This window comes from Embiotoca jacksoni, unplaced genomic scaffold (genome assembly GCF_022577435.1).
Source record: "Embiotoca jacksoni isolate LCO1_2020_lvr unplaced genomic scaffold, fEmbJac1.0.p SCAF_53, whole genome shotgun sequence".
NCBI classification, from domain to species: Eukaryota; Metazoa; Chordata; class Actinopteri; family Embiotocidae; genus Embiotoca; species Embiotoca jacksoni.
Window position 1 is genome coordinate 1853221 of NW_027185407.1, and position 21844 is coordinate 1875064.

Below are 21844 nucleotides of genomic sequence, written 5' to 3' on the forward strand. Positions count from 1 at the left end.
GAGGTCAGGGAGCCACGTGGGACTGTTGTGTAACTGCTTACTCCCAGCTTTTCTGCAGTTTTTTCAGAAGGACAGTAGATGGCGCTCTAAGAGAAAGAATAATGGCAACAACAGCGTGCAGATGTTAAAGACTGAATTCAGATTTGAATTTTGACACAATAAAATAAACCCCAAAATGGCACACGAAATCCCTGGTGTGTGGTTTCCCAAAACAAAAACAAACATCAGTCATATCTTTAAGGTTCATATTTCACAAACAGTTCACAAATATTAATGTTTATTCTATAAAAAAAAACAAAAAACAATACACGTACTTAATGTTGCATAAATTCATATTTAAAGGAGCAGGAAGTTGAGGAATCAAAGTTTTGTGATGACTCAGCTTTATTTAAAAAGGTATACTGTTTTAACAGTAACAGTATTTAAGAGTGCACATTTTCATAATAATTGCTTTTCAGATTATTATTTTAGTTATGAAATATAATGTCAGCTAATAAAATGAGAACCGCCAACCAACAAGCTGAATATGAAAAAAAGATGAAAAATCTTTATCTAGACTGCAATTATGAACAAACACAATCTATGTAAAGTAATAACACACACATTATTGAATTGTTCTTATCCATAATGAATACATCATTCCAAGAGTGCAAAAAATATGTGAACCCTGAGGTTCAACGAAACTTTACTGGAGTCAGGAGTTTGTAAACCTGGACGCCAATCAGTGAAACGACTGGGACTAAAAGCATTCAAACATGATGTGAACCTCACCTCATAAAACAGATCTTAGAAGGTTTGTCATCAAGAAGTGTGTCACGGCCTACAAAACCATCATCATAAGAACATAACTGCACAACTGAAGTTCGCCAAACAGCACCATCACACACCGCTGCAATAAAAAGGTTGATTTGTTTGGGAATAACCCGCAGCACTACGTACAATAGCGTAAAAACAAGAAACATGAAAGCATCATCCTAAAGCAGTGGAGGCATCTTCGTCCTCATCGAGGAGGAAACGAATTCCTCCGTCTAGCTTATCAATGCATCTCACAGGATGAAGTCCGGGTGTGTCAGCAGGAGTTAATAAGGCCACAATAATGCTGCTTGGATTTATTTCCAGATACTTTTATCCAAATTAATTCAATTTTGTATTGAAGTCGTCTCTTCACTGATGCCTCTAATTTTGCACAGAAGAAAACTAAGAGGCTACTTCACTCCCTCTGGAAACACATCACCTACACTCAATAATTACAGAATACACAATCCTCCCAAAGCCTAAACAGCCACAGGTCAGCACTTTCTGGACATTTAACATTCAATATTGTCCACACGAGCAGGAACAGTCGACTGTTGGTTACAGTTTTGTTCTCTTTGCCTCTGACGCTTAACGACATAAAGCCTGATTACAAATACAGAAACAATCACAGCCACAGCAAGCACGATCCAAACCCAGACAAAACCGCCCGCCCCCCCAAGGGAACTCTTCTTAGTATTGTTTACGGCTGGTGTAATCATTCCGACGAGGACGGGAGTCGTGACCCTCAAACCTTCACCGTCCTCCGCTTTGATGCATTTCACCTGATCCTTCAGTACGAATCCAGCTCGACAGAAACACACGAAACTCCCAAAAGTGTTGCGACACTCCTGATCACATCCGTCCATCCGACACTCATTTATGTCCACACAGACCCCATCATTTTCCAGGAAGCCGTCGGGACAGAAGCAGGCGCTGTTAGTGTGTGTCTCGCATATCGCAGGGCACTTCTGCTCAGCACAGTGCAGTTTGCACCGTTTGAGGTCTTTGCTGTCTGGAATATATCCACTGAAACAGGAGCATGTGTAACCCTCCTTTACATCTTTGCATGTATGCTCACAAGGACCAGTCGAGCAGCCTTTAGCGCTTTTGAAAACCATTGGGTCTGATAATGCTTGAGCCCTGCATGCATCTTTGTGCTTCGTTTTGCACAGGAAACCATCAGTTTTGTCTGAGCAAAGACTCTCTGTCCACTTTTGATCGTTTGAAAGTGATGCACAGTGTGGAGAGCAGAGTTTAACGCTGTCTTTCCAGGTGCTGAACAAAGGAACAAAGCTCCTGTCCATGTCAGCAGATGTCCACTCATATCCTCTGAGTGGAGCTGAGAGGTTGCTGCAGGCGCCGGCTGGTAAACGCAGTCCGATCCAGAAGTTTCCAAACAACTCTTCACTCAAAATGTCAAACAAACTCTGATTAGTGTCAGGCTGAAATGTCAGAAGTTCTCCGTTTCTGTCACGGCACGCTTCCTGAGCTGCTTTAAAATCCACTCTGTCCCGGTTAACCGTCACGCAGTCACCTCCAGAACAAACGGGCCTGCAGGTGCCAGGCTGCTTCACGGATACTCCTGTCCTCATCAGCAATAAAAGCATTATTGACATCAAAATCGTTGTCCTCATAACCTTCACTGGCACAAACACTGTTAGCAGCAAGCAGGCCATGTTGCTGTGCAGCAGACTTTAAAGGCTGGTTGTCTTAAATTATGGAGAATTTGTAGCCTTTGGCATCTCCGGGAGAGTCGAGTCCCACAGGACAATGAGTGGGAAGGAAACCAGACAAAGAAGCTCGACGACTGGTTTTTTTCCAGAGGAAAAACATACACGCACACACATGCCTGCACACACGCACACACACACGCACACACACACGCACACGCACACGCACACACACACGCGCACGCACGCACACACACACGCGCACACACACACACACACAATTATATTGATATTGATTTAATGCATCAATGCACAGTATACACATATACAACTGCACAATCAGAGGACCAAAGTCCACTCAGCTAGTAACTACGTGACAGTGGGGGGAACAAAGAACATTTACTAAAGTTCTGAACTTCAGTAAAACTGTGAGGCACGTCCTTGCATATTTCAAATTTATGGTAATAATATTTGACAAATTTTCAGATGCAGAAAGTTTACTTTTTGACTCCACTACTCTTATTTAACAGCTATAGTTACTGGTTGCATAACAAATTAAGTTCTACCTCAACCAGTTACAACAAAAAAATACTACTTACATGTTAATGCATCAGTGATGATTAAAGGTCTAATCATATAATAACAGTAAAAACTGACTGGTGCCATTCTTAACAAGTTTTTGCTACTTAAAGTATATTTTATTGCCAATATTAAAGTATTTCTAATTGCCTTTTACTTGTACTGGAGTATCTTAGAGAGTGCAGGTACTGCTGCTTTTACTTCAGTTGTGGTATTGAAAGACAAAAATAACTCAGGAAATCTCAGCTTTACACATTTTGTTTCAACATGTCTGTTGTTGCAACAGCAGAAAATATTAAATATTTTCTGCTGTTGCAACACACATTATAAAAGAAGCTGGCTGATCTTAACGTTACATGCCAACTTTTAGCATCGTTACATCCTGCAGCTTTCTCTCTGTTAAAAACATACTTACATGATCTTGGATTATTAAACATGTCAGTAAAATAACCGGCACCACCCAGTTCAAACAATCGGACCTCCACCCGGAGGCCCTCACATCCTCTTCCTGACAGGATTTTTTACATCGCCTGCACCAGCATATATTTGCACTTACAGTTTGTTCTCATTATGTTCTACTCTGGATGTGTATTGTCTGATTTGATATGTAATTATTTGATAACAGCATAAATCCTGACAAAAAGAAGTTGCATGAATATAAATTACATAAATAAACGTTAATGATCCACTGCCACTATAAGGTCATAGGTCATCAGTCAGGATTGACTCGTACAGTTTCTCTAAACGTGGATCCAGACCAGAGGACACCCAGCAGTAGCCGTCCGTGGTGGTGTTCTTCTTCGCTTCTTTTTTGGAGCGACTGCATCGAAAGATTGCGATGAACAGCGTCACGGCGACCAACACGAGCAGCGGGACGACCGAACCCAGGACGCAGATTATCACCCTGGAGTTGGCCGTCTTGGCAACATTCAAGGACATGTTGCTGTGGTGATCGCCGTGCGTGCCGTTCACCAGATCTGGAGGCGGAGCGTCCGTGTGGGGCGACTGGTGCTGGAGTTCCACCGCGGTTCCTGTTTGAGACTCGGTGAGGTTCTCCTGCGTTTCCCCGGCGATCGGGTCGTCCGACGAGGCGTCCGACGTGACGGTCACGTGCGGAGCGTCGGTCGATCCGTCGAGGTGGACGGATCGACGGTCGGTGCACGTGAAGCTGCCCGCAGTGTTGACGCAGACCAACTCGGCGAAACAGAGATTACCGACACATTCATCGACGTCGACACATGTGAGCTCATCTCCGGATAAAGTGAAGCCCTCGTCGCAGGAGCAGGAGAAGGAGCCGATGCTGTTCAAGCAGTTTTGCTGGCATTTCGATTGTGCGCACTCGTCGACGTCGCTGCATTTACCGTCCACCATTTCGTAGCCGTCCTTACACGCACACGTGTAACTGCCGTGTGTATTTACGCACACGTGATCTTCACAGGCCTCTGATTGGCACTCATCAACGTCAGAGCAGTCGCGCTGGTTTTCACTTAGTTCGAGGCCCGTGGGACATTTGCAGGCGTAACCCGACTCCCTCATCACACACTCGTGCTCGCAGGTGTCGGGACCGCACACGTCTTTCATCCTGCAGGTGAGTCCGTCCTCCTCCAGGTCAGAACCTTCGTTGCAGGAGCATCGGATGTCATCTGTGTCCTGATGGCACGAATGTTCACATCCGCCGTTGTTGATTGCACATCTTGGCTTTCCTGTTTTGCAGAAGGGGCCCGGGTTATTCCAGCTGTACGTGCGGTCCGAACCCATGCAGACAGAGTAGGCAGGCTCCTGGGTAGCACATGGAATAATGACATATGTCCCGATGGGGAATAATTTCAGTTCACTTTTCTGTGGCTTTTGTGAGAAGGGTACTATGTATTTGTGTCCAGGACCCAGCAGAGCCAAAGGTTTGCACATCCCCTTAAAAGAAAACCTACATGCATAAAAAGCCTTGTTTTTACAAGATTCGGCCGTCCATTTCAGCTGATTCGGACCTGAAAAGGTGTGATCGACCTGCACACATCTCTCTGTGCATGTGGGGATGGGCTGTTTTTTCCAGTTGGAGTAGTGAGAGTCTTCCTCCCCGGACACCCATTTAAACCCTTTGAGAGTCTTGTTAGAGATCACGCAGTCCTGTCTATGCAGTTTCAGTCCGATCCAAAACTTCAGGCCCCTGTCCTGACGCTGACTTCGGATCAGCGAGAAGAGCGAGAGCAGCGCTTCCTCCTCTCGTCCGTCCCTGAGCGTCATCAGATCACCTCCGTTGTGAACGCAGTTCTGTTGGGCCTTCTCAAAGCTCACCCTCTCCATGTTCAGGGTGAAGCAGGCCATCGAGGTGCACAGCGTTCCATGTTCAGCTCCCGATAGACGCTCGAAGCCGTTAATGAGCAGCAGCAGAAAAATCAACCACATAATTGCCGTAGAGATCAACGAATCAGCTGATATCCAGAGGGTCCCTGGGACTGTCGCAGTGAAACGAGACCGATGTGTGGTGGTCCATTCGTAGCCCAGGAGCAAGTGGCGTGGGTCTGAAACCGACGTTCATGCGCCGGTATCCTGTTTGGGATCCAAACTAAAGACGGAAATCGCGTTTAGCAGCAGTTATGGGCTCTTTCTTTCTCCCCCGCTGACCAGTTCCGGTTTGAAACAGAAAACAATGAAGGGCTCCGCCGTGTTTTGACTGCTTCTCCAGATGTCTCCGGCCCCAGTTGGCTCCGAGCAGTTAAAGCGGATTCCCTTAATTGTGGTGCCTTACAATGCAAGAGCATGCCAGGGTCAGAGTCTCCGGGACACTTACAAATCAGAGCTGTGGACAGACACACAATAGCTGCTGCAGGAAACGAACCTCTTACCTTTGCCACCCTGCTGCCACAGAGGTGAACTTCACTTCATTTAAATATGGATTTTGTAATCATTTGACCTCCTTTTATGTCATTCTGTCTGCAAACAAGCACAATTGTTTCATCATTGATTTGATTTATTGTGACTTTAACTGTTATCCTAAGTTTCTTGTGGGAATTGTGTGCTTATGTATGAAAACACCAAGTAAAAGGAGAAAAATGTGTATTTTTTTCACCCACATAAATTGTTTAAAACATGTTTAACACAACAGGTCATAGTATTACCTTATAAATACCTTTTTATGCCAGTGGCTATTTATTGTTGTGTTTTTTTTGTTTTTGTGGTTTTGTTGTTGTGTTTTGTATTACTATTTATTGGTCTTGATTAGCGAAGCCTTCCACTACTTCTTGTCATGTCCTGTTGTGTTTGAATATTGTCAGTATTGGTTTTAAATGTTTGTCTCTTTTTTACTGCAAAACAAATCTTCCTACGGGTACAAATGAAGTAACCTGAACCTGAGCCTGAACACATAACTGATAATGGTCCATAACATGACTTTGGACTTGTGAGGTTGACCCTTCATTCCTCTGTCTCACCACAATGAGCGTACGTGATTGCCACCGAGATACACGTATCTCAAGCCGAAAGAACAGTTTTGGATGGCAGATGCCAAGAACATTTATGTGAATCCAGACATGTCCTGTGTTTGTTTAATTGCAGGAAGTGCCCCAACGACAAACACAGGAAACACAGTCAAACTCTCCTCCACCCGCTGAGCTCACACAGGCAGTGAAATGATGTCTACTTCAAAGAAACAGGTTCTTCCATTTATATTAACATCACAATGCCATGAAGTTAATACCCACATGTTCACTGTGTCAGTTTTTTGAGGGATTTTTTTTTTTAGCCAACATCAAATAAAAGTCTACATGGAGCCAAAACATGCAGCAGTAATAAACATGATGGTCATCAGCCCGGTTATTAAAGAAGAACAGTCCACACTCACATGACAGCACTCACCTGTGCTCAACAACAGTTTCTATGTGACTTCAGCTGCTTCAGAAAGTATTCAGACAGATCAGTCGACATGTCATCACCCATTAGGACCAGTTACTACCATGTTTTTAGAAATCTTTGCAAATGGTCACAAACTGAAATCTCATGAACAAAACTATTCACACGTGTCCTGTTTGCTTTAATGATCCTCGACCAGAAGTGCTCGACTGCAATAAATCAAATTGATTACACAATGTTTATAAAAGTCCACACTGCGTGTAAAAAGACTCACAATTCACACTGCATGCAGACAAAAATCAAGCTATGAAGCGCAAGGAGCTCTCTGTTGCCCTCTGTGATAAAACTCTCGTAATCAGGACCAGCTCATGAAACCATTTCTAAAGCTCTGAATGTTCCCAGAAGCACAGAAACCTCAATTATATAGAAATGGAAGAAGGTTGGAACCACACACACCTTTATTCAAGGAGATGACCGAGAACCCAACGCTCACTCAACCAAAGCTTTAGAAGTCCTCTGATGGGAGAATCTGCTGGAAGGACGACCAGCTCAGCACTTCTTCAGTCAGGCCTTTATGTCCGAGCAGCTTCTAAACAGAAGACACTTTTGTTAAGATCCCTTTTTTAGGCAGAAGAAGGATAGAAGCAGTAAAAACATAGAGGAGAATAAATACATGCACTAAAGTCCGGTGGGCAAGGAATTGAACCAGGGACTCATCAGTGGCATTTGTGTCAATGCAGCCCAACCACTCAGCTATGAGGATGCCCAACAGAAGTATTGACTAAAAGATATATAAAAGCCTTCTTGGAGTTTCCCAAAGACCCATTTTAAAAACACTCTTGAAAGCACAAGGTAAAAGGCTCTCTGCTCTGACGAGATAAAAACTATTTGGGCAGAACTCCAAATGCAATGCTTGGTGAACTCCTATTGTCCATGTGAAGGTTAGAGATTTAATGAAACACTGTGTTATGAATAAGAAAAGCAAAATGGGGACCAGTCATTCAATAATTATGTTGGAAAACTTTTCAGAATGAGAGTTTAACTTCTAGATGAAATATAGAATATATATATATGTATTATTTTTTAACTATTCGATGCCATGTGAACATGATGTACTTTCCCACTCTGTTGGAACACCAACAATTAATGCAGGCAGGTTGAAGACATGTTGTTTTTTATTGTTTCATTAAATCTCTAACCTTCACACGGATCCCCACTGGAGGTATGTACGTACAGGTCTCTCGGATTGGTGCAGCATATCACACACCTCTTCCACTTCTTCAGAAACCTCGTACATGAACAAGCAGGCTCTGTTTTCAAATGCAATTCCTTTTAATGAAACCTATAATTTGTTATTCACTGACAGCTGCATAGAAACGCTGCCAGATAAAAGAATGTCATATGACCTGAGCCCAGTTTCATAAAGACACAAAGAAGAACTAATGGAGCCACCTCACTTCACTTCACTTCAGTCTATTGCGATAGGATTACTATTCAAGCCTCACACTGCAGAAGAGTCTCATGAGACGCTGGGACAGGATATCATAGATGTTTTATTTCTGTACAGTACAAAACAATGTAGCCAACAGAATACAGAATTTGTATGCAGTGCTTCAAAGGAAAAAAAATATACTTTTTACACCATTGTATGAAGCTTGTATGACAGCAGTAGGTTGTAGTTAATTTATAGATGATTATGAACATATGTGACATTTGGTCAGATATTAATTAGGAGACAGTAATTTCGGGTGTCCACCTTGAAACTGTGCTGGTTGTGTCGGTCAAAGATGTGTGTGAAGCACGTCTTACAATTCGTAGCTACTTTATATTACTTACTTAGTCCAATAAAATGTTCTTTAAAATTGTTTGTGACGAATCAAAATAGTCAAAACATCAAAATGACCAATTATCAAACTTTGCCTTTGCTATTATGGTTCATTCTGACACCTGTATGTGGAGGCCGTCTTCCAGTGTCTTCTTTTTACTTCAAATGTCCAATGAACTCAAAACACCCTCCTTCTTCTGAATTTATTAAAAACAAATGAATTGGCACTGCACACTTTGAATTCCTAAGAAGAGCTCTTGTTGTCACACTACTGACATCTTAAAACACTTCCTCATTCACATAACCACTAACTGTTTTCTGAAGTGTTTTGCACAATGAAATATTCGGGAGTAGCAGGATTGTTGAAGGATTTTTTTTCTCAAATGCAACCTAAAAAATGAAGTTGACTCTTGTCTATATGACGGTGTGGACGAGTACTCATCTTTGGTGCTTGTTGGTGAATATTACCTGGACACCAGTCGTCCCCGGTTCAGAGTTCAGAAGATCTTTTAAAGCCCGTCTCTCTTGTTGATCTGGTCATCTAACAATATCATACAGGTATATATTAGTTGGTGGTGGAGGAGGTATTAATATATTTTACTCCATAATTCCTTTACACAAGTAAAAGTAAAGAGGTATCGTCAGCAAAACGTAGTTAAAAGTAAAAGTATTGATTCCATAGAAAAATGGCAGCTCAGTAAACTTTTCCACCAAATTTTGGCAGTCTATCTAAATATAAGTGTAAAATATTCCATCTCTCCCTCTGCTCTGCACCTCCAACCCAGGATCAACTGCAGGCTCTGACAAGGCAGATGAGGTCAGAGCCCAAACACTAACTTGTGTTTGCCTGCTGTTGTCTGATACAATTTCAATATCATGGATGCATCAATCTCACAGTTCAACAGCAGATTTGTGGGTTTGACTGCAGAAAAACCTGTTTGTTCGCAAGTTCAGACAAGTGCTTGAGATGCACTGTGCCAGTAAGATTGCGTGTGATAGCTGCCATGGCAGAAATCATTCCAATCAATGTTTTCAAACGCATCATATCACACAGTTAGTACACATTCAGCTACCTGCACACAACAATAGAATTAGTTGAGTACATTTAAAATGCCGAGTCCGTCTCGGACTGCTGCTTGATTTTCAGCATCCACAATCATTCACTCATTTAATAGTTACAGTGACTGATAATGTTTGAATATTACGTAATAAAAAATATCTTCCTGAATATTCTTTATTGTTGATGTTTTGATCGAGATACATTAATACAAACCTGAACACACATCCTAAGAAGTAAACAAGACTTTGTGTGTTATAAAATAGCGATGACAACAATTCCAGGAATGACTGCAACACTTTCCACGGAAAGAGAACCTGCAGGTGGAGTTTGTTCAAACATCCAGGTAAGAAACATAATTCTTCCTCACCAATCTGCGAGGCCTGTGACATCAGCAGAGAATATATAAAGCCTCTCCACTGTCACCTGCTGATCCAACCTGCCTCCACTGAACTGCACACGTTCTCTCCTGAGCCAGTGAGGTAAGAAATTCCTCTCACACTTTGGAAATAGTTTATTCAAATTTAATTCAGGAACATGCTGCATATCAACAGAGTCAACATCCAGATATCATAGATCACAGAGACGGCTCGACAGGACGAAAGGTTGAGCACAAATCAGCAGAAAAATTAAACCACACAGAGAATCATTTTTAAATGAGAGAGATCATTTACTAACCTTTAAAAACCCATCCGGTTCTTCAAAAGTGTTGGACAAGAGGATTCACCTTTCTTTGATGTTGAGCTCCTCCAGTGTTGGACTTCGTTTCCCTCACAGATAACAAAACACCTGGAAACAAAATCCAACACTTGTAAGAACAAACAACCAATGTTGCAAATATCATTTTAGCAATCTGACTTCAACTTAAAAACACAGAAGGCTTGTTGGTAAGATTTATACACAAACCAAGCAGTTATTTGTAGAATCAGCAACCAAAATGTCTTTTTTCTTTTTTTTGAATCAGCTTACATTGTTGTATGCATAAGAGAAGGCAAAACTGAAGAAAAGGGGGCTTATTTGGGAGGCTCATCTAGAAGTACCCAGCAATGGAGGACTGCATGTCAATGATTGTACAAAAATGCTCCAAATTTAAAGTAAAATAGATGCAGTTTTATTTTCTCTGAATGATGTTAGTCATTTACGTTTGATTCCATAAAGGAGGAATATTTGTAACACCGTGTCAGTGGTTACAGATGGCACTCTCACGTCTTTACTGCTCAACAAATAGAAATTGTTATGAGGCGGGACTGGATCGTACCCACATGCAGACACAGAATCGAATTCAGGTCCAGAAAAGACTGTATTTGCCGGTGGAAGATGAGTCGTAGCAGGCTGGATAGAGTGTGTGGTTTCCCGGTCCGACGGGGCAGCAGGCTGGATAGAGGTAGTCCATGGCAAGACGACGGAACAGGACAGATGGCTGGCAGCATTGACGACAGGTTACGGGTTGGTGGACGTAGCAGATAGTATGGACCGACAACCCGGGACTGCAGGACCAGCGCTGATATACCGGCAGGTGGAAATCAACTGGATAGTCTGCAGCCTTACAGGCTGATCAGGGGTGTGGCCGTGGGAGGTGACTGGAGGCCGGCAGAGGAGGACAGAACAAAACACGAAGCACATGGCAAACAACAACAAACAGAGGAATGACAGAACACATCAGGAGAGGAGATCGGGGAACCAAAAGGTTAACACAGGTCAGACGGGGATCCTGACAGAAATACTGTCCCGTTGCCAGATCTTAGAGTTGCCCAATGTTCCAGTTCATTCTTGTTTTTAGGCTTCAAAATGCATCAGAATTTACAATTTATACATTTACACAATGTATACAGAAGTATATCTGTGCCATCACTTAAGTGATGCATTCACAATGCTGTAAGTGCGAGAAAGTCTTGTCCTACTTGACTTTTTAGGAGATCCTTACACTGACCTCAGCCCAAAACTTTTAACATTTTCAGATTCTTTCAATCGTTGTGAGCAGAGTACGAACAGAGCAGCCATGCCTCCTCCCGGTGTGTGTCAGGACATCATAGAGGCTCGTCAAAAGAAAGACGGTTACGGGAGCATCACCAACCCAAAGAGTGTCTTCAAGCAAGACTTCCAGAATCTGAAAAAGTCCTTTGTCATCAAAGGATTGAGATACATCGATGACAATTTTCCACCGGACAGCGGGTCCATCGGCGAGGGGATCCTGAGCCCGTCGGACCTGGCCCGCGTGGTGTGGCTGAGACCAGCAGTGAGTGTTTAAAAAAAGGATTAAACCACAGATGATATCTGGTGTAACATTGAATGTTAATGTGTCATCAAGCATTTGAAACTCACAGCATTGCTCTGCATTCAAACTTAAATTTCCCAACCTTTAATTAATTCCCCTTTTTCCAGAAAATTGCTTCTAATCCGTCCTTCATACTTGATGGGTTCTCCAGGTTTGACTTCGGTCAAGGACTACTTGGTAGGGTCATTTCTTCATTCACAGTATGTTACTGTTGTGCCTCTCAGTTTCAGCAATGACTCATTGAATATCTTTTTAAACAGGAAACTGCTGGTTTCTTGCGTCTATCGGAGCTCTGACGTTCCGGGATAACGTCTTCAAACAAGTCGTTCCCCTCGACCAAACGTTTGACAAGGACTACTGCGGACTGTTTCACTTCAGGGTAAATACTTATTTTTATTGCCATTTTTAACAAGTAGATGTTCATTCAAAAAAAAAAAAAATGGTTAAAAAACATTTTAAACATGCTCTGCTGAATGTTTGATGTAACGCAACACCATCATTATTCACATAATGACAAAGTGCATTTTACATGTGTTTTTACTGTGACACACTTCTGACTGTTTTGGCTCCAGTCTGGCAACTTCCATTAAATAGTATGAGCTGATAAAACAATCACATATTAAAGTCCATTTAGTGGCTGTTCTGGAGATGTTGGTCATATCACTTGGTCTCACTTATCCATGCAAAGTAGCTCTGCAAATACAGTTCAATTAAAGTTATTGTTTGAGAGTCAGCACCTCCAAGTCGGAGGCCATGGTCTTCTGACAGGAAATGGGTAATTGCTGCTATTTGGTGAAAACTGAATTTCAAGTGTGGTGGTGTCTTCAGGGGTGACAGTAAAATGGAGCACAAGATTTACCTGTGAATTACAGTGGGATCAAAACAATAGAAAAGGTGGCACTTTATAGAACTCTTACATTCACAAACTTTCTTCACTTCATATGAACACGTGAAAGCGGTTTCTGCTAACTCATAAATAACCGTTGTTCTACTTTCATTTGGCAATAATTGAAACTCATATCAAAATAAATTGTTTATGTTGCTTTTCGTTTTTAACCTTTCAGTTCTGGAGGTTTGGGAAGTGGATGGATGTCGTCATCGATGACAAGCTGCCGACAATTGACGGGAAACTAATCTTTGTTCACGCCAAAGATGAAAATGAGTTCTGGCCTGCTTTGCTGGAGAAGGCTTATGCCAAGTACGTAAAGAAAAATGCATTTGTTTCTCAAACATAAATTATGAATTAATTTTGTCTGGAGCATCGGTAGGATATAGCACTATATCCTCTTCATCTCAGGGTCTGTGGTTCCTACACCGACATGACTGCTGGGACTCCTTCAGAGGCGATGATGGACTTCACCGGCGGTGTGCACATGTGTGTCGACCTGTCCGAGCCTCCTCCGGACTTGTGGGAGTTGATGTGCAGAGCTGGTCAATCCAGCACGCTGATGGGGTGTGGTACATCTCAAGGGGTACGTAGAAATATACCAAACAAAAAGACGCACCGACCAGTTGTTCTTCATCAGCATGTAGACCGTTCAGAGATGCCGTAAGTTCAACGACTGCTGCAGCTAACTCGTCGCATCCTAACAGACCAAATGAACGTAGCGTCCTGAAATGTGCAGAAATGATGATGGGTTTCATTTCTTCCTGCCAAATCATGTTGAAATCATGTGACGGACATTACACCATCCCAAATTTTCCTTCACTTTTCCTTTAATTTGGGGAATTTTTTCTCGTGATAAACAGAATACAATCTTCAACTCTACCGTGCCCAAACTGATTTACCTCATAAATACTCTTGATGGGTTCAAAAGAACTCATTAAAGGACACTTCATTTGAGCATACTTATTATGTTTGATGTTGACATTATAAAACATAAAAACCAATGTGACCCTAGATTGTTTCCCCATGGACCAGCATTAAAAAGACGCCTTCATGTCGTTGGCTTGTAGGAAACATCTGCTAACACCGTGCTGCCGAATGGATTGGTCCAAGGCCACGCCTACACTGTGACAGGTGTCAAACAGGTGAAGAACTGCACTTAGTTACACTTAAAACTGAAAGTAAATCTCAATTTGGAATAAATAAAAGCCGGGCAAAAGATTCTGAAGCAGTTCGGTTTTCAGGCTTGTATTTAAAGGATGGGTTTTGTATTTTTCAAGTCTGTCTTGGCAGGTTCATGGTTTCCTCATACACGTTTGCACGGTCGCATTCAGACAGACTCGAAAAATCCTGAACGTATCCTTTCAGCATACTTTGTTAAATATTCAAATTTAGGAAACAATTTCTTGCGTTATACATTTGTGGTACATAATAACAGTTAATTGTCTGGTGATGATTGTTGGTCAGATTATGAGCCAAGAGACACCTGTACGCCTGGTGCGTCTGTGGAACCCGTGGGGCAAAGGAGAGTGGGAAGGAGCCTGGAGCGACCGGTGAGAGCAAGTCGCACTCTGGGACTGTCCCACAAAGATGTCGGTTTCAATTTCATGTTTTAACAATTTTTTGATTATTTTCCAATTTACAAAAAAACTAAATTTGTAAAACTAAATTTCTTGCGTTTCATTTTTATGTTGTTTTTTTTTTTTTTTACATACAGTCTTACATGAAAGCCAAAAGGTTGCTAAGGTGGCTCTTTTGCTGTTTCAAAGTATAACTGCTCCAGTGGTACAGTATGTTCTGTACTGCAGTAGCAAAGGAAAGGCTGAAGGTCTTTGGAGAAGGAAGTCAAGCAGGCTGTCAAACTGTCATCTGAAAACCTTTTTCTGCGTATGCTGAACTGGTTTTGCCAGTTACTGTAAAATATTCCACTGTGATGTCTGTCTGGAAGGCAGCTTAAACTATTGGCTTGTCATACACAAAAATTGAATTGCCATTTATGTCAGGAGACACAGATCTTCATTACATGTTACTTCCCCCTGGATGTTGAAAACTGATGTTATTTCTCTTATTTTCAAGGTCCTCTCTGTGGAAAACCGTGAGTTCTCAAGATCGTGAGATATGCCATTCAGTGGCTGATGATGGAGAGTTTTGGTAAGCAAATTTAATCGAATGTAAGACATTTTTCTTAGCATCTACATTTTTTCTGCCGTACTCACATCTAGGAGATACCAAAGTCGATGCTTTATACTGACAACGCACAGAAAACTACTACTTAGGGAGCAAATTACAAAATTTCCTTTTTTTCGTTCACATTTTTTGCTTAATGAAACATGTTCTGTACTTAACAAGCTCAGGGTTTTACATTTTCACATCACCTCCAACGGACATTTTTCTTTTTCAAAATGTACCTGATTTGAACAGGATGACTCTGGAGGATTTCTGTAAGTTCTACACAGATCTCGACATCTGCGGTTTGAGTCCAGACTTCCTTGATGGAAACTCCGTTTGTCAATGGAGGACCTCCATGACTGAAGGCCGATGGGTTGCAGGAACCACCGCTGGAGGCTGCATGAACAACAGAGGTAATCAGATCATTATATCACATCGTACTGTTTTTTTTGTAAACCCTGTTTTCAAAAAAGTTGGGACGCTGTGTAAAATGTGAATAAAAACGGAATAAAATGATTTGCAAAATCATGTAATCTGAAACGTGTTCAAATAAGCGAGGTGTTCCCTGAAAAAGACGTTGTCCGGATGGCAGCATATGGTTCACCAATAAAATGCATTTATCATTCAGCATTAATGATGCCTGTACTATATGCAAGCTGCCCATGCCATGCGCTCTAATGCACCCCTGTAACATCAGGGATGTTGGCTTTTGAACTGAACACTGATAACAAGCTGGAATTTTGAAACGTTTCTGCCGTCTAATTCAAAATGAGCATATATTTTTAATAAAATAATCATATTTTTCATTTTCACATTTTGATATGTTGTTTTTGTTCTATTTTCAATTTAATATGGGTTTACATCATTTGCAAATCATTATATTCTGTTTTTTACATTTTACAGTGTCCCAACATTTTTGGAAATGGGGTTGCACATTAGAAATGTGTAGACATTTGTTTTGATAAATTAAAGCCCTAGAAAATTGCACTTGTTATATCAGCGTCTGCAGTGACGTGGAAGCTGTACCGATCTGTCGCGGTGAAGAAGAAGCTGAGCTACAAAACGAAGCTCTGGATTTACAGTTGATGTATGTTCATGTCCTCACCTTGTGTCATAAGCTCTGGGGTGACAGAAAGAACAACATTGCAGATACAGACACCTCAAATTAGTTTCCTCCGTTCTTCTGGCTCCTTTTAAAGCAAAGAAGCCAGAAGACCAAATGGAGGAAACTAATTTGAGGTGTCTGTATCTGCAATGTTGTATTTCACACAATTCCAGATACGTCGCAGTAGGTAATGACATGACATGCAAGCACAATTATAACATGCAACTCCAGGTCATGCAACTATTTGACATTGTAAAATACAAAATAAGCAGTCATTTTTGATGCCGTCAATAAATCACAAGAATGTCTGGTTTTGACCAATCAAATCAGGTGAATGAACCTTGTTTCTCTCTTCGGCTTCCAGACAGTTTCTGGACTAATCCGCAGTATCGAATCCAGGTGTCTGGTGAACTTTCAGAATATAGTGGTCAGAAAAACCTGCTGGTGTCTCTCATGCAAAAACCTGACAAGAGGAACAGACGCCTGGTGCAAAGCCTCCACATCGGATTCTCTGTATTTGAGGTAAATATTACTCTTCATTGTTTATTATGGATATGTCATGCATACAGCAGCCATGGAAAGTAGCCGTAGTTGTCAGATTAAGTGAAAACAACAATTAAACCCTGCTGAAGACCTCAGATTGTCCTTCACGAACAATGAAAACTAAACTTCTTGTAATAATATTGAATGGCAGTTGCTGGGAAATCCAGATAATGATTTCAAAAACTTTAACCAAACAACGACAAAATAATTATTATTTGAAGTTCAGAGAACAGTTGGGTAGCAAGTCTCGGCCAGATTCAGTTTTTCATTTCGAGTTGGAGTATAAAATAAATAATAATGATAAATATTTGACACTTATTAATTTAATGAATGTCTTTTTGTCTCCGATATAAAAAATGTCCCCCTGATTTCCTTAAAGGTGACTGAACAGGTAAGAAACTATTTTCTTCCCGTCCTTGATAATAGACAAACACAAATTCCAGCTCCTCTTAAAAGAGATAAAAGAAACCTGAAATATCTGCGTATACTTTCAGTATAAGACACAGAGGGGGAAGTTCCCAGCCTCGTTCTTCAGCACAAACGCACCCGCCGCCCAAACCAAGATCTACGTGAATGCTCGTGAGGTGATCGAGTTCCTGACGCTGAAGCCGGCTGAATACCTGATCGTGCCGTCCACCTTCAAAGCCAACGAGACCGCCTCCTTCATCCTGACCATCCACTCCAGGGCAGAGACCATCTGCTAGTACGACCACACGTAGACACAGAGACGCCAAGTCATCAAAACATCATCTGCAGGAATATGTGACACATTACTGCTGTTTTATATAAAGAGAAAATGTAATGTATTTGTCTTTCTCCTCAGTGAGAATTCAAATAACCAAACACATGAGCCAGTTGAAAAGGTGAGTAATAAATAATACATTGTCATTATTTTTGATGTTTATCTTGCTATTTTTTTTTAAATATAATTGAATTTATTTAATTTCACTTTTAAATTGCAGGTCAAGCAGGACAAAAATGTAGAGGAGGACAAAAATAAGAAACAATTCTTCCGTCAACACTCCGATAAGGTAACGTTTCACTCGCATATGGTAAAATAACACCATAATAACAAGATACATTTATTCACAAACCTTTAGTTTGATTTGGACTTTGAAATGGACTCAAATGCACAACAAGAAACAGAAGTACAGAAGAAAACTCTTTCAATGATGTTGGTGCAAAAACAAAAGCTTCATGCATTAAGAGGAAAATCCACAAACTCGGTCAATAACAGTCCAGGGTGGAAAAAAAGAAGAAGCCAGGTAAGCAAAGAAAAGGCAAGAACAGAGTTCACAAGACAAACAAGGGTCAAAACACCAAAAACGTACTGATCACTAGTTGATAAATCGGATTGAGATGCCGGTGATGTGGTCAGGGGGAAACTGAACACATCTGGAAACTATCAGACACAGATGGGAAGATGAGAGGACAGGAAGTAAAGACAACAGAAGTGAGACGAGAAGGTGAGTCCTCAAAATAAAACAGGACGTGAACTTGAAAGACACACAGAGACAGAGAGGACCAGAAGATGAAGGAGAGACAGACTGCAACCAAACAACGAGAACAGACTCAAATAGAAACTTATAAGACAAAACTAACCAACGAGGATGAACCGTGACACCTGTAGTGAGTAGAGAGAGAAATATCAGATGACTCTGCAGCATCCTTCAGCTGCCTGGAAACATCTTAGAGAAGTTGTGGCTGCTGAGAGTGAGACGTTCCTGTATCACTCTCACTGCTCAGCACACTACCTTTAGTTAAAACAACAACAACAACAACAACAACACAATTGGCTCCCCCAGACTGCAGACCAACAGAAGCTACATACATACAGTTGAGCATTTAGCTGAAACTTATTTCTGTCGGGATTTGCTGAAGAAACAAAAAGAGCTAAACGATTTGATCATTTCCAGTATGAAGAAGTGGACGCTGAGCTGCTCCAGAGGCTCTTTAATGAAAAGATCCTGAAAGGTTTGTGTTGTGAAAGCTTTAACAAGCTCCATCAACATTTAAACACATTGTACTAATATGTTTTTTGGGGGATTCTGTGTAAAATTCACATCTGTCTGCATTTCTTTTAGGAGACTTGAAATCTGGAGGCTTCAGCACGGACGCCTGCCGCAGCATGGTCGCTCTCATGGACGTATCCCGTTTCTCAGTATAAGTCTCCCATCATTTGAAGCTGCTCATATGACTGTAGTTACATAAAACATATAAGAGTGTACATGGAAGCAAACCTTCTTTGTTGAGGACACGCATGACTTGGTTTAAAGTTCAGGAGCTTTGTTACCTTAATGTTCGGTTTAAAAGACGTCAATCACAGGCAAACTGAACAGCGAGGAATTTGTCCGTCTGTGGGACAAAGTGGTCAAATACAGGGTAAAGAGAAACAAGTCCAGCCGCAATAAAGCGTATTCATACATATTCATACAATATAAATATGTGTAGATCTGATTATTGTTGTTATATTTTTCCTATTGTTCCAGGATATCTTCTTCCTCATTGATGTCTCAAAAACAGGAACGCTTTCACTGAATGAGTTGAGGAACGCACTCTTAGCTTCAGGTAGGCCGGAAGATATATCAATCAGAAATGATATCTAATGCAAATTATACTTATTTCATTGAATTTTGGATAAAAACAAAAACAATCTATGCTGTTTACACAGCAATATGAAATGACAATAAAACTTTGAACCTTGTTCACACACCAAACATTCCCTTCATCTTAAGGATGAACTCATTACATTTTGAGGTAAAAGGTCACAATGGCCAAAATTCAACTTTATTTGCTAATTATGACAACATTTTGCACAAGTTTGTAATAAAACAAAATGATGACGTGTGGAGTAAATTTGTAGTAGTTGCTTTTTAACTCAGAAGGTTTCACCGAGTCATTACTGGAATAAAGTACATTTCCAAACTCCTCCTGAACTCTGTGTGTGTGTGTGTGTGTGTGTGTGTGTGTGTGTGTGTGTGTGTCAGGCATGAAGGTCAGTGATGACATGCTCAACCTGATGGCTCTGCGCTACGGCGCCTCCTCTGGCCACATGGCATTGGAGAACTTCATCAGTCTCGTCCTTCGCTTGGACTGCATGAACAGTGAGTGAAGTGACAAATGATGACCACAGATACATAATGTAGAATATCTTATCTCAAAGTGGGAAGATTAAACTTATTTTATTTAGAAGTCCACCATTTAAAAATAATTTTATAGTTTCTAACATTTAATCTCACTTTTGGGCTCAATGGGCCTCATTCACAAACATCTGGGATTCATCAATATTTTCTTTCCTGATTTTGCTCGTGCTCAGACCATGAGTATGAACAAATGATGACTGCCTGGCTGTCTTAGAAAATGTAAACATCCTCTTTTTATCATAATAAACCTGCAATCATTAAAAACATTTTTTATAAACGACAATATTGAAAACTGTTAGTTTACTAATGCGTTCACTGAATGTATTAAATAAGCTAACCATGAAAATAATGCCTTTTAATTCATATCAATTATTATCTTAATTAAAATATTCACATATAAATGCAAATACTATATTAATTGCAAATGAAATTAACTATTAATACTTTTTTCTAATCCTGAGGAAACACTTTTGAAAAGTCTTTTTTTTCTTCCACCTTGTTTTAATTTCCTCTGTTGTGGAATTTTTCTTTTAGATTTTGTGTCATCTTTGTCAACTTCTCTTCACTCTCTTTACTTCACTGCTTTCTTCATGACAGCTCCAGACAAACAGGTGTCCTTATATGGAGGAAAGGGGGCGTTACTTTATGCTAATTGCAGAAACCCGCCTGTAGATTTAGAATGATTCTGATTCACTAACACACACGAGGTGTGAGAACGAAATCGGCCGCTGTGCATGAAAAAAATGAATCCGTCGGTGATTTTGCGTTCGCACATTTCTACACACTGAACGAGACCCAATATGATTACATCATTTTTACAATCTGTGTGTTGCTCAACAGAAATCTTCAAAAAGTTGTCTGATGGAAAAGCTTTGACTCTGCAACAATCAGAGGTAAAAGTAACCTTCTTCATTGTTTTTATAACTTCTAACAAACCACAGCTGTTGATTCAGACGGAAGTAAAGAGGACAGAAAAACTCAAGTTCACATTTTACAGTGATAAAAACCTGCATTCATTTTTAATAGTTGCACTGCATTAATAAACTCTTCCTTTACTTCCAGTGGATGTACGTTTCGATGTACACTTAACCCAGCTGTGAAGATGGACGCACACATCTGGACATATGAGATCTGTGCTTCAGGAAATCAGACGTCGTACCCCAATTTCCGGTTTCATTGATGACGTTGGCTGATAACTCCAAACATAACATGAACCATTTTATACATTGTTGAATATAAGAAGAATAAAATCTCCTGTGACAATATGGATACTTGTCAAAGTCGCACAGGTCTTTAACCTTTTGTCTTTACTCCATCCAATACTACAAGAAGTGATCAGACCTGAACACGTGCCGTCCCTGCAAACATCAGTGTACATTTCTGTGATTTTACTGTTTGTTTATTATATAGTTCACTTTGTACACTTTGATTTTTCTCCATAAAGTTGGAGAATAGCATCATTTTTAAACTCTATCGTTCGTCTACATGTTCTACTCTGTTATTTCTACTGGGCTGTGTGGTGTTTTTATATCCAGCCCAGAAGTGAAAAAAAGACTTACCTGTTCAAGTAAAAGTTTAAATACTGTACCTTAATAACGTTGCATTACAAGTAAATGCCATTCATACACTATTTGTATTAAATGTTCTTCAGTAAAACTACTCAACATTAAAATTGTTTTATTCATTTGAATATTGTTGTTAATATCAAACAACATTTTATTGTTGAAGACATCTGCTGTTCCGGGGGCACAAGTAGGTGTGGCCAACTCGTTTGCACTGAACTGTAGTGCAGCTGGTGGTGGTGAAGTCGAAGGAATAGATCATTAGAAAGTGTGTCACAGCTGATTTCAATCATGACCAATCAGATGAGCTCCTCTCGTTCCCTTTAAACTGCCGTGGTGCAGATTATTGTCAGTTTCTAATGGCAGAAGGAGCAGACCGGCACCACCGG

At 40.8% G+C, this 21844-nt stretch overlaps 3 protein-coding genes and 1 long non-coding RNA gene across 4 annotated transcripts; 1 reads left to right on the forward strand and 3 right to left on the reverse strand.

Moving 5' to 3' along the window:
- Positions 1–366: 366 nt before the first annotated feature.
- Positions 367–2489, reverse strand: LOC138212176 (complement component C1q receptor-like). The gene has a single exon (XM_069172468.1). It carries the CDS (start codon positions 2469–2471, stop codon positions 1308–1310), a length of 1164 nt encoding a protein of 387 aa, XP_069028569.1. The 5' UTR covers positions 2472–2489; the 3' UTR covers positions 367–1307.
- Positions 2490–3745: 1256 nt separating this feature from the next.
- Positions 3746–5526, reverse strand: LOC138212175 (complement component C1q receptor). The gene has a single exon (XM_069172467.1). It carries the CDS (start codon positions 5445–5447, stop codon positions 3747–3749), a length of 1701 nt encoding a protein of 566 aa, XP_069028568.1. The 5' UTR covers positions 5448–5526; the 3' UTR covers position 3746.
- Positions 5527–7390: 1864 nt separating this feature from the next.
- On the reverse strand, positions 7391–11220 carry LOC138212179 (uncharacterized). Its single transcript, XR_011179406.1, has 4 exons — positions 11031–11220; positions 10451–10561; positions 9184–9256; positions 7391–7479 (listed from the first exon to the last, which is right to left on the reverse strand). It is a non-coding gene; the product is annotated as an uncharacterized lncRNA (long non-coding RNA).
- Positions 10211–21583, forward strand: LOC138212178 (calpain-1 catalytic subunit-like). Its single transcript, XM_069172470.1, has 22 exons — positions 10211–10254; positions 11731–12008; positions 12155–12224; positions 12308–12426; positions 13112–13245; positions 13345–13519; positions 14004–14078; positions 14401–14486; positions 15010–15084; positions 15355–15515; positions 16572–16729; positions 17130–17141; positions 17245–17453; positions 17574–17613; positions 17713–17781; positions 18667–18724; positions 18835–18896; positions 19064–19132; positions 19240–19318; positions 19738–19854; positions 20734–20786; positions 20956–21583. The coding sequence occupies exons 2-22, from the start codon at positions 11772–11774 to the stop codon at positions 20980–20982; spliced, it is 2085 nt and encodes a 694-aa protein (XP_069028571.1). The 5' UTR covers positions 10211–10254; positions 11731–11771; the 3' UTR covers positions 20983–21583.
- Positions 21584–21844: the final 261 nt, after the last annotated feature.